This window comes from Rissa tridactyla, chromosome Z (genome assembly GCF_028500815.1).
Source record: "Rissa tridactyla isolate bRisTri1 chromosome Z, bRisTri1.patW.cur.20221130, whole genome shotgun sequence".
Lineage (NCBI taxonomy): Eukaryota > Metazoa > Chordata > Aves > Charadriiformes > Laridae > Rissa > Rissa tridactyla.
The window spans coordinates 27734739-27752968 of NC_071497.1; the positions used below are offsets into that span (position 1 = coordinate 27734739).

Consider the following 18230-nt stretch of genomic DNA (forward strand, 5'->3'; position numbering starts at 1 on the left):
AGTCTGAATTGCAAACAGAGTTTTTCTCCAAGTGCAGATGACTTTGCAGGGCTCTCACATTGTATCATACTTCAGTGTGTTCCTTGAAAGAGACAGGACGGCACATGCTTTGAACACAGAGCCAGACCTCCAGCTAGCTATTTTGCAGGGAACTTCAGAGCTGGAATACTGAGTCTTTGCTATTCTTAATGAAACTGCATTCGGTTAGACCACAGGACTGTCAAATTTAAAAATGAATAGTTAGAAAGCTGATGGAGATAATACAGTGTGTGGTCTGGAGTATGCTGGGGTTTATTGCTTTGCTCATAGATAAGATGTTTGGTTTCCTTTTTTATTGGGGATCTGTTTTCCACAGTAATACACTCTGGACTGCTTTGTTACTACACCAGTTTTTATACTGCAGAGCAGAAGATGGTTGCTTTTAAGGGCTAAGTGAGGGAGTCATGAAATTAGTATTTGAAAATACTCAGTGAAATTTGTTCCCTACACAAAACCAGGCAAAATTAAAACCATTGTTTAAAAAGAAAAATGAAAACATAAACAAGCACTAGAAATACCCTTGTTTTCTTCCACCTTCCAGAACTGACATTTTGGAAAAGCTTTTGCAATCTTTTCTTTAGCAAATTACTTATGGGTCTATCAACAATATAATTGCTGTAAACTGATTAAGAAAAAAACCCCGAAAAATTAAAGGAACATTATGCTTCCATTTGTATTAAATGACAGAAAACAGTGTTAAATCCCAACATTCTGCCACTTGAATAGTCTATTGCATTGAAATGACTATTAAAAGTCTTTGTGACATCTCTTCTGCCATCATCCTTTGAACTCCGCTGATTTCAATGCTGTTGATCAGTGTATGATCATTATTTTCTGGATGCATACCTCCCTAGGCTTGTTTATATGGATTCCCCCAAAACTGAACTATGAAAGCATGTCTGCTTTCTCTTAAGTAATTTTACTTGCTAGTGTAATTATATAGAGAACTTAAATTTATGTCTTTATTATAATAAAGAAGCATAGAACAGGTAAGACAAGATTTTAAAGTATTTTTTTGAGTTTTTACAAACATTTTTGTGTTTTAGTCTGGTAATGATGCTTCATTTTTGAAGGAAATGCTAAATGTTTATTTAAACTGAGTTTCAGCACGGTAGTATTTTGGGAGTTACATTCAACTACTGACTTTCTGTGAACGTCTTCTTTGACCTCTGTCAATCTGGCTGGAAAAGGATGTACAGTTCAAAACATTTAATGCAAGAGAGAGTCCCATTCCGTAGAGAAATTGGACGAAAAATAGGTTCCAATCAGCTCAGTACAGTACCTTTTTGCCAGAGTAGTAACAGGAAATAGAAGAACACATTAAATACAGCAGTTCTGTATTTAACGTTACCATTCTGGAACACAAGGAAGCACTGCAGAATGTGTGACTACTGTTTACCTTTTTGAGGAGTGACTTCAATATGAAATGATAAACGCCCATTTCTTGTAAGTCACGTCCTTCACCACCAAGAGACATTTTGGCTTATTTGTATATTAATGCCTTATTTGTATATAATTTTCCATCGAGACTACTGAGTCAACTACTCACTGTACTTCACATACACTCTTGAAAGAAAACAAAATGGAGAGAAGTTGACAGTGACCTTGTTTTTATTTAGGAGCACATAAAAAAAAGTTATGCCACAGCTTTGGTTGACTGGAATGATACGCATACTTAAAATTTAACAGTATTTTTTTTGTTTAAAAATGGTAAACAAGTGTACATTCAGTTGTGTGCAAGACCAACACTGTCAATAACACAATTACACTACAGAAAATGAAATGTTTTAAGTATATAGCTGTGAAACCCTTCGTATTTTTGGTATTTAACCAGCATTTTTAGAATTAGTCTGCTGAAGCCTTTTCATGTGTAGTAAACACTGAAAACAGACCCTGTGGCAAAGTGAATGTAATTATATTTGCACTGGCTCTGGGACGAGTAAGAGCCCTACTTAAAATATTACTTGGAAGCTACGTCTTCTGCAACTTAAATGTGAAAGGAATTACCTAACTTGTAGTTTATGAAGTCCGTTATTAATAATCAGCCACTTGAACTTACAAAAGTGGACAATATTTTCATACATTTGGGATAATTATACTCATTCAATAATTTTTTCATGCCACAGAAAAAATCACAAGAACTGCTGAGACTGGATGATTGCTCTACATAACTCAAGAACTCAAAGTTACACTGACTTACTAATCTTCTCACAGCTCTTACAAAATCCCCCTTTTTTTTTTTTTTTTTTAAATGAGAGCTGTTGTCAACCACCTAGATTGGAAGGACAGAGGTATGAAAATTCCCAGGCCATGATGAATCCTGAGTATTTTGCAACAGTAAGTACGGAGTTCTGGTCTCTCTCTGCTCTGAAGGGATGGTAATAAAGCATAGATGGAATATTTACAATTTCTAAGATAAATTCACTAGCAGACCAGCTGTAACCATTTCTCTTTTTACAAAACCTGCTTTTTAATATCTCCTTTTTGTAGAAACATATTGTAAAGCAAATAAAACTGTCTTTTTAGTAAACAAAAGAAGTTTTGATAAAAATGTATAAAAGACAGTTTTACCTGCTGGATGATATACAGGTACCCGTATACAAGCATGTATACTAAATAACAAAAGAGAAGGTGTATTTGAAAGTTACAGGTCTGATGTAAACACAGAATAAAAATAAGAAGAGTCAAAAGTGACAATACATTAACTCACTCCATCATGCCCAATTATTGCAGCATATATGATATAAAATAATTCAAATGCAGAAAACATCTGCTTATCTTCAAAACCAGGCAAAAGAGATCTCTTTGGAAATGTAGTTAAATTAAAAAAAAAAAGCTTGTAGCCAAGATGTGTGTTACATTTCAGCCCACAAAAGAAACTCCCAGGGAGATTATAAACTCCTGAAAATAGAAGTTTATAATGACAACAGACAATGCCTTCATTACAGTGACATCAACAGAGCCACCGTAACACATACCACTGCATTGGTATTTTCTTTTTGTACAAGTTTACAGTAAATATTTGAAGACACTGAAAAGGTTCATGTGCAGCTTTTCCATTAAAGGTGTGCAGTTCATCAAACTGATAAATAAATACATTTCCTGAAATGTTTTAGAAAGTGAGACAAGACATTTGACCTAATATATAGCGTGCACGCTAGTTAACCATGTATAAACTGAAGATTCCGAAGTGCACTATGAACGGCAGATATGAATGGCTTTTGAAAGCTCAGTAATTTAGTTGAATGCACACTAAAGAATTATTTGAGAAGTTGCTTCCAGTTTTGTCTGTCCAACTTCATTTCTTCTCAGAAAGAGTTTCAGCACTAACTTCTGTATCTAGCGAGGCCTCTTCAAGAGATAGCTTAACATCAGATTCACAAACAGATGGTCCAGGGGTAGCTGAACAGGTAAAGAAAAAAAAGTATTCCGTTTTTACACTTAAGAATATCCATGCTAAAAAGGAAGAAAAATGCAAGTTGCCTAGCATAGAAACACACACAAAACTACACTGCATGTAGTGAAACCAGAAACACAATGGGATTTTGTTCTAGAGGTCCTCTAAAACATCACAACCACCCATGAGGAGACAGCGTAGCTGGCCAACAGTTCAGACTGAATATACTGAAGACTGAATGCATCATTGTGTTATTGGCAGATTCAGTCAGAACCTGGTCACAGAGCTCTGTGGTAAATGTTCAGAAAACATCTTAGAAATTCTGCCATTGAAATAAACAAATCTGCTTGTCGTACTTGGAGATAGCTGGAAATAATGTCATACTTAAAACAAACAAACAAAAACCAAACCCAAAACACCATGAATTTTCAGGCCATAGAAACTCTTTCAAGCACCACAGAGGATAAGAGAAAGTAACTCTTAACACAGTTTTACTGATAAAATTATTTGTTCAATGCTATTGAGCTCCTGCTGACCTGCAAAATGATCCCACTGACATCTACAGGGAAAGTTAAGAAATAGCTGCCCTAAGAAATTATGTAGTACGTAAGAAAGAATCCTGCTGCTGGAAATAATGTAATCAAGTTAGCCATTCTGCCTCTGACAGCAGTTACTTACCTAAGGTTGGTTTCTCTATTGCTAGCCTTTCAGGCAAAGTTTCAAGTGGTGTTGGTTGAATTTTTGCAGGGGTGTATGTATTTAAAGAAATTTTTCTTCCTGACAGTGGAATCATGTAAGATGGAGAAGCTGAAATGGGGAGGGGAAAAAAAAAAAAGAATAAAAGATACACATCATTAGCAATAAAAATACTCTCACCTGAGCAAAACGTCAAAAACAGTAGCCACAGGACTGTGTATCTGTGCAGCAATACAGATGCCACAGTTACACAACCTGCAGCTCAGCTACCGATTTTTAACTCTAGCGTCAAAACTTCAAAGCATGAAAGACAAATATAAAAAATCTCCCTTCTACCTCAGAAAGCAACATGATAGCTTCATGCTGGTAAGGCAGCCAAGCTGAACTTCACTAACAGCTGCCTTGTCAGAAGACTGGCAAAAGTATTAGTGCTACTTCTCATACGTTATGAAGATTGCACTGAATAGGCATTTAGTCCAAAATACCTATGAAAAGCGCATATAACACATTATTCTTTACACAACTTTCAAATGTTACAGAAAAGCAAAAGGAGAGGAAAGCACCTATAGCCTCAATTCTATCGGGTCTAATTTCCAACCATTCCTTTGTAGATGGGTGACAACCAGACCACCACAGATGTATGACATTTTTTAAAAAATATTTTTTCATCTTTTGTACTCTAAATTTTGAACTGATTTTGAACAGACATGAAATTCCTAACTAGGGTAACAAAGCATTTTAAATAGATGAGAACTTTAGAATACCTGTAAGCCTCCCTGAGTTCTTTTTCAGTAACACCAGTTTTCTTAAATTGCTTATCTTCCTTCTCAGATGTAGGAGGCCTACTCTATCTAATTAGCTGATGATTAAAATCTAAACTGTATAAAACTAAAATAACAGGGAAAAAAGGAAAAATCCTCTAACAAAAAAAGGAAAAACCCTAACATCTAGGCAACTTTTGTATCAGTACTAGCAAGTACAAATTTGCTGATCAAAGCATGCGTCTTCAGACATCTCATGAATAATGATTTTCAGTCACCTGACACACAAATTACAAGTATCCAAACATGTGGTAAGTTTGACCTAACTGAAACCATTTCCAAAGTCACAGCGGTAGAATCACAATGGCAAGTCATCTTCCCAGAGACGTGCACATGGGTGTAACTCAGTTTGCATTTCATTTCAAGGCCATTTAAACATTAAACATGCAACACAAACTACTAAAAAACTAAGTAACTGCGAAGCACTCCACACATGAAACCCCAAGTAATACTGAAAGAAACAGGAAATAACACAGTTTTAAGACGTCAAAGGCTTGTAAAAGTCAACACTCCTCTGCTGAGGTTACTGCCAGTACAACAGTACAGTATAAAGCTGGAAATACTGCATGCTCGCTAAAAAGCATTCCTTGTAATTCAACTAACAGTATGCATAGTCCTTATGAGTTCTTGTAGTTCTTATATATCTGACATCTATAAGAGAAGTTCTTAATGTGAGGAAATAAACCAACTACAATTTCATTCAATCCTTATTTTACTACCCCAGTCAACAGAGACACTACTTCAGTGAATTATGCCAGTGTCTGTACTGCAAAAGAATACTGCATAAATTAAAATTATGGTTTATGTACATATTTGATTTTTTTTTTTAAGTATTCTTAGTTTACTTGTTAGCTGTAAAATACTGGAAAGATTAACTAGACAATATTTAACAATGTAAACCAAACATAATTACAAACTAAAATCAGTACATGTCTCCTGTAGAGTTTCCCTTGATGGAGCAGCAACAGAGGCAAGAAATTCATCCACCTGCTTCAGAGACAAGGAGTTGTGTAGAGTTTCCAAAGGGCAAATAGAAGGCACCATGGAATATAGTTCAAAACCTGAAAGAAAAATAGTAAAAAAAAAAAGCAATTTCCAAACATAAGACAGGATTTAAGCTATTGCTTATGCAAGTATTAATGCCTGATAAAAATACTTTTTTTAAATCAGCACATGCAGACATACTAATCTTGAAATCATGGGCACTAAATATTATAGAAGTTGGAATAAGATGTGCCAATTTCCAGAGTGAACTAAACCAAAGGTACCATGTAACATACCACAGGATACAAATCCCATGTACATATAAAGTGGTCTTCAAACATTACAACTGTGCTCCACTCACAAATCAGTTCGTGAAAGATAACTTTCCTCCAAGACAAACTTAGTAAAATACTAAAAAGAAAACAGTCAGGACTTGGTAGTATTTCTCCTATTCATTCTCATACCTGGCACAAGACTAAATAGGTAACTCATTCATGCAAGTAAAACAGGATAGCTATGTTGTCAACTGTTAGCAGACAAGAGCTAAAAATACTACAACTTCCAAGAAATAAATTTGCAGAATTCACGTTCTATCATCTTCAGTATTCTGTGAAAACAAACTGTTGCCTTCAGTATCAAAGGAAAACCATTGTTAGCACTTTTGTACCTTGAGGTTACATGTTTTAACTTTGTAATACAGATCTACACCTACCTTTATGCATTTAAAAACCGTACTTAAAAGACTAGAAGTTTCATATATTAGAACAGGTAAGTATAGGAACCCAAAATCTAAAAATTTATTTGACTTCGCTTTTCTACATTAGTATTGATTATATACCAACCATGCATATCCGTATTGCTAACATACTAAAAGGCATTTAAACATCTCGGCAAAAAAACAATTGCAGTTCTCTAAATTGATGCAAGTTTGATAACTCAATGAACAGCTCTTCATCCAACTGCATTTCAGAAGAGGAAAACATGTCCATTAGTGTTTTCAACATACGGCCATAACATCACAACTTTGCAATTCAGTATTGTAAATTTACAGTTGCTACATGTAAGATATTTAAATGAAAAAACAATAGTGAATGAAATAATGCTTAGAATTTCAGTTCAAGGTACATTTATTAGAAATAGCATTATGACTGTGAACTGTTCCCTCCCCTAAAATAATAAGCATCAGTGTTCCTGTGATACCCAGTGTTCCCCATTCGGTCCCCACAGAGAAGTAACTTAACAAAATTTCAACCCCCAAATGTATTTATATCTGGATCCACCTTGGCTGTACTCAAATTTGATGACAGTTGATTCAAATATACAATCAACTGAAGTGTACTTATATCAGCTTCACCTGTATTGCAGTAAGATGTTGCATTTCATGGAAACTTGGTTTTCATGTACAAAAGAAACACCACCACATATTTAATTCCTATTTTCTTATAAAGGCAGTAGCTAAGCTTCAGTGTAAGCACTAAGCTGTTTGGCATACATATTAATATCCTAAATAACTATGCATGCATGCAAAGCGCAAACCCTTTCTTTGCATTACAGTAAAATGTAAGATTTCTCTCTTTACCCTGACAGAAAAGTCATTATCACTTGAATGAGAATTTATTTTTTTTAATTTTCCAAAGAATGTAGTGGGACAATGTCAGGTTAACTTTTTAGTAATTATTATTGCTATAGTGCAGTGTTACAGAAAAAACAGAAAGGAATTTCAAAATACACCCGTACCCTTTAAAAAAAGAAAAGAAAAAAAGTTTTCTTCTTTCAGGAATTTCCCCACCATAGGTTTTTGTTCAGTTTTGACAACTCTGCTTCCATATCCCAGCGTTTTGTTGTAGTATCTTTGCATCTAAGGGATATGACTTAAAAGATACCCTGGAAATCTGTCTGCAGTGTTTTACTCGAATCCTTTATGATAACTATTTTATGATGTTATGAGAAATAAATTTGAGTTTTAATGATGAAGAAGCCTGACAGTATCCCTTTAAAAAAGCAATTTCCTGTAAACTAACAGCCATTGAGCTTTGGCTCTATTTATTCTTAAAGCACTGTCCCCATCAAAAGGCAAGACAAGGAAAGGGTTAACGCAGGATCTCAAAAAGCCCAGCTGTCTTACATTTAAAAGCTATAGAGACATACCACTGGAGCCTAGAAATTCCACAGAGGAAATGGACCAGCACCTAAAGAGGTGCGGGTGTTCTGCACAGAGGCCCAGAAAATAAGGTAAAGCACTGTCAGAAGATACTTGTTTCACCATGTTCCTTGAACTAAAGATGGGGGGTAGTCTGAAATGAGTTAAGAGCGTGTGATAACAACATAAAAATAAGAAAAACAGAGTGGAAGGGACAAGGAGAATCAAAATGATAGTCCAGGGGACAGACAAAACAACATCAATATGTTCTTATGTTAGTAGAGAACCCTTGGAAACCTGCAATATACTTAGGTTTCACAGGAGCTCGTACAGCATGCATTAATCTTGTAAAAGATGTGTGGTAAAACTGCTGTATTAAATGAATCAGAACAATCAATGCATTCATTAAAAGCAATTTAGATCATTTTTTAAAGAATGCAGTCACAAAAAGATAGTGCTAAATGGAACAGGAAGTTATCATATTATTAGACACTGATACTCAAATGCAGTTTTTACTTTCTGACCTCGTATGTTTTGGAAATACTATTTTATTTGAGTCTAAAGATCAAAAACGGACTCCTAACTTTCCTATTTGAAACAGAACACTAGAACTGGCCTTTCATATCAGTCTTAATGGATTAATTCAACCTTACTATAGTGGTTTCCCTTCAAGAAGCACTGCAGTGCAAAAGGTCACTATGGATTCCAAATGAATATAATAAAGGACTACTTTGCTTCTCAGCAAAGCCAAACAAAAACTCAGTCTTTTGTTTTTAACCTTGTTTCTAAGCAAATATATTTTGAATCTAACATGAAAATGCTGATGATTTCCACTGAAGTTTCGATAATATCACCATCACTGTACTCAGGCAGCAGCCATGCACATTTTAAAACTGCAATTAAGAAATCTGGAAAAGCTACATTAAGATCTGGTGGATGCTGAAGATCGGGTCTGGTTTTCATAAAAAGTATACATTTTGGGCCTATTTAATCACATAGAAAGGTAGGCACGGAATATTTTGCTGAGGAAGAGAAAGACATACCTCTGTCCTGTGCGTTAAACCAGACTTTTTTTGTAACTATGGTAGACTGAAGACAAGTTAACTCTCACTCTTGAAGCTCAAGAGGTCAATGTGAGCAACAGGCAGCTCTCTTGCTGTGATTTTTTTAGTGCAATATTTAAGTAATTTGCACATCTGATGAACAGAGAAGTATGATAAGGTAAAATAATTTTTGTCTGATGATAAGTATATCAATTTATCAGGAATGGAACCAAAGCTTCTGCTTTAGTTTTTTAACTTAGCATCGCTTCAAGAAGATAGTCATAAACTCCAGCTGTCAATTCAGTGATTTATTTTGGAACTGGGAGGCTCAGGGAAACAGCTCAGCAGGAGAAAGACAAAGAAGAAGCAGCAGCTATGAAGAAGTGTATGCCCAATAAAGATCAGATATAATTCTGTTTTTATCTTGTACCATCAGTCTGATCACACAAGAAATTGGGGAGAATAATTTATTACAGAGATCATGATTAACAGTTAACTTCAATTTTTTCAAGGATTTCTCTAAGGAATGAATTTGATGTTGTATTTATACTAATGAATGGTAAAGAAGGGATTTAGGATATCTAATGATTACATATATATTTGGAGTTGTGCTTGAAGTTAGGAACGACAGACGGCTGGATGATACTGTACACCCCGTATTTGAAATAAAAATAAAAGGGATGAAGCAAGGAACCTTTTGTTTTTGTTTTTAAAATAAAAGCAAAACGTACCATTGGTTGGGTGTCGAGCAAATGAGATAGAAAACCTTTTAACAGCAGAACCGCGTGTGGTGTCTGAGAAAGAGAAAAACAGGTACCTGAAATTTGTAACAGCTACCAAAAGAGGGACATTTTAAAAAACGGAAAGGAAGAAGAAAGAAAAAAAGAAAAGATGAGAAGGTATTAGAACTGAGTGGCATGCAGAAGGGACCAAGGAAAAGGGCTAAAATCTAAATAGAGGTTAAAAAGAAGAAAATTCGGATTGTTGATAACTACAAGATGTGTAATGAAGTGTATGAAAACAAGCAGAATGAGCTGGTGATTCTAGCATACAAAGTTATATCAGGTTAGAGTTGAACACTGAGTAGTGAATTGGGGGAAAAACAGCACAAATACTGTTTCACCTCAGAGTTATAAAGGTGCGCTTTGGCATCTTTACATTCTGAAAACTAGTGAGAGAGTTTCTTCTCTACCCCATGTTATCCAAAACTGAAAATCTCCTGCTCCTTTGTAATCCAAACCCCACCGAAAAAAGGTCAGGAATCCTAAAATTTTCACCGTCAGTATTTAACTTTTTAGTTTATCGTTTCTTTCATATGCTCCAAGTAATTTATTTCATTTCAAGATCAATAGGTAATGATAAAACCTGAAGTTTAAAATGAGAAAAGAATTTCAAATACAAAATTTTAGTTTACTTAAAAAATGCACTTGCTGAAATCTCCTGGCACGCATTACAAGTCTGTGAGCTAGTGTTCAATTCAAGACAGGAACAAGAATTAACTATGCTATTAAGTTAAACATAAGCAAGCTATGGGAAATAAAGAAGCAATAGAAACTCATACAATTAATACTAAGGCAAAGGATTCTAGGATTCCATTAAAATCAGTAACCTAGGATTTATCTTTAGAAGTTCAATGTGGCACATGGGTTTGTGCGTGCATGTGCGAGAGTGTGCACATACCATCTATGAAGCCAGAAGAAGTCAGCTTTTTACGATGAGTACGAGCATAATCCTGTAGGTTAGGTGCACTTGAAGAACCCCCGAGCACTGAGGTGCTAAACAGGCCCGCACAGTGAGACCCTGATGGGAGTTAGAGAAAATACATACAACAACCAGGTGTTCGTCCATTCACATTGGGGATGCATGCAGCATGCAAGCACATGGCTCTTACCACACAAAAGGCAGCTTTTGGCAGTGCCTTGGACAGGTTCACAATATGCTTGTAATGTCAGAGTGGTACTTGTAGGCTGAAACTATCATAATTTATTGTGCTTCTACTCATGAGACAGCACCCTCTGCTATATGTGCAAAGAGAGGACTGGCTTTAACAAAGTGAGTTCTTGTCCTGTTTTCGCTTTTGGTAAAGAAAAGTTACCAGTTAGCATCAATGTAAACACAACCAAAACAACAAAACAAAAACAAGATGATGATGATGTGAAAGTTGTGTGTTTTAAAACCTGCAGTTCTGAAACAAATATAAACTGGAAAAATACTGCTCATTGCTTACACCCAAATCAACCTTTGAGATGACAGGCTGCAATAAAGTACTCATGCATTTCCACAGACTTGATATGGAAATATTTCTCCGCTAACCCCCATAAAACATTACCCAAATTATAAATACTCTATTGTATTTCAGCTACCATCATTGACAATGTTACAAACTGAAAATACCCAGGAGTTCCATGAAGTTTAGCTTGACTTCCTTTCCTGAGAAGACTTTTGTACATCTCCATGCAAGAAACAATACTTTTGTTACAACTCACACATTCCTGCCACTAGGATGGGAGTTTTAACAAATCACTGAAAGCCACAGACAGAAATATAAAAATAACTTTCATAATCGTCAACCATAAATGAAATTTACATACAACAATGAACAAAATGGAAAAAAATGTTGCAATTTTTTTCCTTCATTTTTTACTACTACTTGAAAGGAGAAGTGGTTTTCCACTCAGAACTTATCTTTTACATTTTAGATAAGTAGCAGCAGATTTTTTTTTGAAAAGCAACTATCTAAGCAGTGATACTTCCTTTCATTACTTTTAATGACCCAGGGAGGGGAAACATTACTAGCACATGTGACCAATCAGAGCCAAAATAAATTGGTGCCTGGTCTGTGGCAAAAGCCTTTCACACCAAATGTAATACCTTAATCTACGCACAGAAATGCATCAACTTCCACAAGCCATATTGTATCACACATTGGCAAAAGAAAAGTTGCTTAACTTTAGCAAGCACACAATAAAAACCATGACTTTGATAAAGAAGAGCACCTGATGTATGCATTTTACTAAGGGAAAAATATAATAGGGAGAAAAGTATCACAGAAAGATTAAACATACAAAAAATACAGATCTTTACAAAGAAAGGAAAAGCTACTTCTAAGTTTAGGCATATAGCTTATGCATTTTCTACACTTCATTTTTCCCATGAAAATACACACTTACAGAAAAAAATGCAGTATTGATTTACAGTAGTGCAAGAGTTCATATTTTTGCACGAGTCATATGTATGCCTGTTTCAAAGAAGCAACAGAAAAGCACCACTAGAATTAAAAGAATTTGAAACAACTCATTGAATTATAGCATGATTCATTCTAATGCTGAAAGGAAGAAACTGATTTTAGGAGAGGGAATGTGTGCAAAAGCCCTGATGTTACCAAGAAACTTGAGGTTTGCTCCCCATCCCCTTTCCCTCAGTAAAACACCTTCCATTCCATCAATTGCCCACAGCAGAAAATGTTAATTTTTGAAGAAAAGTGTTTTAACAGTTTCCAGTGCAGGCCATTTCAATCCAAAAGATTCTTGCAAAACCCAAAAACTCAGTCATGAACTACATTATCTTAAAAATCTACTTGATGTTAAAATTAATCCTGTGTACCTGTTGCGAGCCATACAGAGTCAGTAGTGTGAACAGTGTCAAAGGACTTGCTCTTTTCACTTACAGTTTATTTAAAAACCTTTGCTGCAGAAAAATTGTCCAGTTCATAGGCAGACAGCATATATTATTGACAACAAGTACTACTGGGTCCTGTTAACATAAAAACTATTCAAAGAATGTACAACTGTACAGAACAACAGGCAGATGAAAAGCTGTGAACATCAAACAAAATTTCAATTGTAGGCACATACCTAAACCACTCTGCTTCTGTTCCAGAATAGTTCTCGGTGTTCGTAAGCTACTATTGCTTTCTGATAGGACCTGGATATAAAAAACAGAAACATAAGGGAAAGTAGAACAGCAGCATGAAACGTCCATTTAACTTGATACAGCAGCCTGTTTCAGACAGACAAGTGTTAATAAGCTGTATGATAAGTGTTAGTAAAAATATGTAAAGGAAACATGAAAGATCATGCAATATCCCCTTCTGAAGGGACTCCATTTCACATATGAGTTCCTTGCAATGAAGTGGTGCAAAGCAAGCATTCAGAATGAGAAAGGACACAGACCAAGACCGATATGAGAACAGACATTTGAGACATTTTATTTCATTTTACCAAATGCATTCTCCTAAACTGCGCCTGTATTGAAAAAAGGAGGGGAGGGAAGGAAAGACAGACAAGCTATTCAGGACACCATACAATCACGGATCCATGCACGGGCTCAATCAGTGTAATCTTCAGATGCTCACAGCCTTTACTGATATAAACTTTTCCTATGTAGTTTTAGAATTTTCCACAATAAAAAGAAATCATGAAATTTTTCAAAGAAAAAGGATACGGTTAACAGAACACCATCCATTGCCATTCATGTAAACAATATCTTGACATACTAACCAATGTTTAGATCTTCACTGATACTTCAGAAAAAATTACTGTTTCTTTTTTTCCTGCCTTTCCCCCCCAATATTTAGAAAAATCTTCAAAATATTGTACAAGTCAATGGATGATGTACTGTGTTGGGAGTTTCAGATACCTCCGGATACAGAAGGCGAGAATTATTAGTGCTAGAATTTTTTTCCTGCAATAGTTAATACCAGGCCACTGAAAATATGATATATGCAAAACAAGTTTTGAATAGCATTATGAAGTACCAAATAAATTATTTTCAATGGTATTGGTTGCAATTATTATTAAAATTTTTTTTCAATTTACCTACCACCAAATTAAGCAATGCTGGTTTTAAAGTCTTAAAGGACAACTAAACCAAAGCAGAAATCTGTTTCATTAGGCAGTAGACTGAGTCTTTTTACTGTTGTAACGTTTGCAAATCCTATAAAGAAACCAAATTTTTAGGAAAACGAGTAACACATTCAGTGGAAAAACATGCACTTGCTCTTTTTCCCCCAGACATTCTCGAGAAGTAATTTTAAGAGGTGGAAGAATTTGCTTCAAACATAATCCATAACAAGGGATTAGATGTCCTTAAAGACAGTTGGTTGTTGCTTGGAATGCATAATAATGTTTAATGAAGTAAAGTTTAAAAACCTGTTGCCATGAGCCAAAAATACTGGATGTGAAAGCCAATGATTTAGGGGAGACAGGGGAAGAAGTGATTTGTTCCCCTGATCTGCGTCTTCGACGCCCAGTACCCACACCACTGGTGTAATGCAGCCAGGTACCAATACACTCTGGGCTAGACACACTCAGGGGGCTCTCTTCCTGGAAGTGAGAAAGGGGGCAAAAAACAGCAAAGCATGCAAAGTTAGATTCAACAGAGCCAAATGAACAGAAAAGAAAAAAACCCAATCTGCTTGCACCCTTTTATATACTGCTTTTAAAACTATTAAACAGCGAATAGGGAAGAGTAATATTACAATATTAGAAGTCATCAGTTCCACTTGTATATTTTCACTCAATTGTATTTTTTAATACAACACTTTAGTCAAATTTCTGGTAGACTAATTATTAGATATGAGAGAAAAGTAACTGTTATCAATAATTCACTCATAATTTTAAGAATTTCCCACATGTTGGAAACAGATCTGTTATCCTTGGCAGACTGTTTAATAGTTTTCCCCCTCTAAGTACATTAAATTTTCCTATTTATTACTTAATAGTTTTCATTTTTAGCCTATAACTTTATTGCCTTTGAGACTACAGCTGACTCACTGGTAGGAGCACCAACCTGACAGGTAGTGGTTTTCCAACCTTAAAAAAGCCCTAAACATTATCTGATGCTGGACACCTATTAAGACTTCAAAGGAGGACAGTGTCAGGCTACGAGTCACCCATCCCCTGCATCATTACGTATTATTAGCAATCAACATTTTTAGCAATACAGAATTTGATTTCCAATACTGATGAGCCTTACTTTCTTCTTTTATTGTTAAAACTCTGCTTTTATTTATTTTCATGACTCAATCACAGTTGCAATCCTTCTGTAAATATTGCTGACTATAGCCCAGATTAAAACTTCCACATAATCTCACACCTGACAGTGTCCTTTCAAGTTAACGGACATAGGTGAAGAGAGAATTGCCTCTTACAGGAGGGAAAAAAACAAACAAACAAACAAAAATAGTTCAAGGCAGTTGCAGTTTAAGTTGCAATGACTTATTTTAAACACTTCAAAATACCATTTGGTTTAAATATGCCAAATACTGGTTTTGCAGATTTCAGTAGGCCAGATGAAAGTTCCAATTTTACTTTTTCAAAAAAAGTTTCACAGTGTATGCTTTCCTTAAATCAGCTATTTCCTTCCAGCAAATAAACAAGCACTGAATGCTAAAATGCATTCCATCTGAACATATATTATCTGCGCAGTCAAAATTTAGCAATTTATGCTATTGATACCTTTTGAAAGTAACTTCTGCATAATTTATGAAAATGGTTAAAAGTTTGAAGTAACAGACTGTTAAGTTGTGTCTATGTGAACTCATAACTGTGAGGGGAGTTTGCATGATCATAGTGAAAACAGCTTTTAAAAATCCAAAATATTGATGTTGTGAGCATTTGTTTATGATAAAACTTGGAAATAGAAAACGTAAGACATTCACATTTATTATCTCTGTTAATTTATGCAAGTCATGTGTAGTTATACAGATATCCTCACAAGAAGGGAACCATGCAACTTTTTCTCCACACCACCAATAACCAAGTTACTTGCAAATTGGTAATACTTTCATTGCATACAAACAGCCCATTCCCAACACAAACATGAAAGGAAAAGCTTTTGGTATGAATCTTCATTTCTGATGGTTTTAAGCAACTGAAAATGAGGCAATAAGAAGCTGTTAGTCTGCTTCTAGCATTAATATCACAGAAGTGCCACTATGCACCATCTGAAGCTTTGCTACTCAACTGTACAAATGGTATCAGTGATACTGCCGTGCATCCCCTCACCTCTGTGACATTAAAGCCATACGTGTGAAGCACACCTAGATGTCATGGCCTTCAAGACAGGAGACTAGACTGCTCAAGACATTATCCAAAGAATCCATGAAACACAAACCCCACCCATTTAAAAAAAAAAAGCTTCCAGTTTATTCTCTTACCTTCAAATGCTTGACAAGTGGAGTCACTTTCACCCCACGTGAATGCAAATACAGCAGAAGACATGTCTCTCACCTCCTGTACCTCCCCTACCGCCCCCAAGCCCTCCGTTCCCTCTCAGCATTCACCCTGAAGGTTTGCTTAATTCCCAATAGGAGCTGTCTTGTGAGGATGAATACAAAAGCAATGTATGTTAGTCTGAAGATGTAGGTTTAGACTGAAAAAGTCTTCATGTTCAAATATCGTCTTTTCTAAAATGGCTTAAAAAGAAAAAGAAGTAAGTCTTATCGCAAAATAATAATTAATTTAAAAAAAAATAATTCCTTCAGACAAATTACTGCCATGGAGGATCTCCCATAGAATAGGAGTAACCCTTTTGTGAGACATAACATCATACTGGTTCTGTGTAATCAAAAGCAAAAATACATTTGTTCTTGTTTTGTTAAAAGTAAGGCAAAGCTAATTTCTGTGAAAGTCATTATCTGGAACATAAACACTTACTTCAACAGAACCAATCTTCCTGGATCTTGGAAGAGGTGACTTTCTGTGTATGTGAATTGGGTCTGACACCATTGGCTTGAACATCACTACTGACCGATCTGTTTCGTCTCTTTTAGGAGCATGTGCCTCCTCGTCACTGTCATTTCTATGAGAGGTTTTCTTCAAGCCTTCATTCTATAAACAATAACATAATTCATTTTCAGTTTAGCTGCATAGCTTGCAACACACAAACAGAAGTGGCTGTTAAATAATTCTTCTGCATAAACATAAAGCAAGCCGATTTTAAAATATAAGATGTAAATCACATATTACTGACCAAATTGCTCTAGACTTTAATAATCCATGTGTATTTGCTCCTAACCAGCCACTGCATATGATGGTGTGGTCCTAATTAACCACACTGTTCAGCCAACACATCTTAATCCAATTTTCTATTGACATAGTAATAAAAACCTGGCCCCACAAGTCAACAGAATTCCAGCCAAGCTTTGCTTTCATTCATTTCTCAAAAAAGCGGGTGGTAACTCCACAGACCTGACCATACATCTTTGAAAATATCAATCCTTCCTCAACAATCTGTATTCATAAACATACCTTACTTTCTTAAATATTTCTCTCAGTTGCCAGAATATCATTGATGTGACACTGATGTCAATACCACCTTTTTTAGAATATTTCAGATTTCTAGCAAAAATTCTGGCAAAGCCATAGAAGGTCCAAATTACCTGTGTCCATTACGTCAGTGTCCATTCAAATTGCAATAATACATTGGGACTGCCCAATTTTTCTACCAAAATGAAAATCACATTTGTATTTTTTACCTAACAATTTCCCAGTGTTTATTTTACATGTGTCTGCGTCTGGAAAAATTGTTGCTTTAAAGAAAGGCACAATTATTACCTCTCTGGAGGCAGGTCTGTATCCATATCCAGCTGGCAAATTTTTATCTTCCTCACAGCCTTTGGCTCCCGGACTAAAATGCAGCTCGACATGAAAACGTTCTTCCGAAGAAAGTTCCTAAAGGAAAATAATTAAATAGGTTTACACTTTATTAATACATAGCTTAGCACTGCTTGTTTCTGAAGATATTTATCCATTTAAAATACCTTGTTTGGATCCTCATAAAGCATGATAACAATCTGTGTCATGTAATTGAGTTCGTTGACAACATTTAAATAATCCATAGCTCGTTTCCACTGTTCATCTTTTGATTCCTTATGAAGTAGGAAAAAAAAATAATCAACAAATAAACCCCAATATTTTCTTTAAAAAGACTGGTGATTTCTCTTTTTCCCCATTTCCATGGATTTTACATCCCCATCACAAGTACAAAGCTTTCCACAGCTAAGGAAAAAACAGAGATACAACCAGAAAAAAAAAAAAGCAACTTAAAAGTACTCATCAAATGAATTAGAAGTGGAGAGCAGAAGTTTTTATATTTTATTTCAGTGC

The 18230-nt window shown here is 35.4% G+C and overlaps 1 protein-coding gene across 10 annotated transcripts in view; it reads right to left on the reverse strand.

The window, feature by feature from the left end:
• Positions 1-1632: 1632 nt before the first annotated feature.
• PPIP5K2 (diphosphoinositol pentakisphosphate kinase 2) overlaps positions 1633-18230 on the reverse strand; it is a 52419-nt gene continuing 35821 nt past the window's right edge. For 4 of the 10 annotated variants that reach the window (XM_054184976.1, XM_054184977.1, XM_054184978.1 and 1 more), the window contains exons 22-31: positions 17885-17992; positions 17679-17795; positions 16779-16952; positions 14271-14444; positions 12975-13044; positions 10801-10920; positions 9852-9914; positions 5883-6014; positions 4115-4243; positions 1633-3441 (exon numbers count right to left, since the gene is read on the reverse strand). In XM_054184976.1, coding sequence (XP_054040951.1) covers positions 3338-3441; positions 4115-4243; positions 5883-6014; positions 9852-9914; positions 10801-10920; positions 12975-13044; positions 14271-14444; positions 16779-16952; positions 17679-17795; positions 17885-17992 — 1191 coding nt within the window. In that variant the 3' untranslated portion in view covers positions 1633-3337. The other 6 variants (XM_054184980.1, XM_054184979.1, XM_054184982.1 and 3 more) reach the window with 6 other exon arrangements.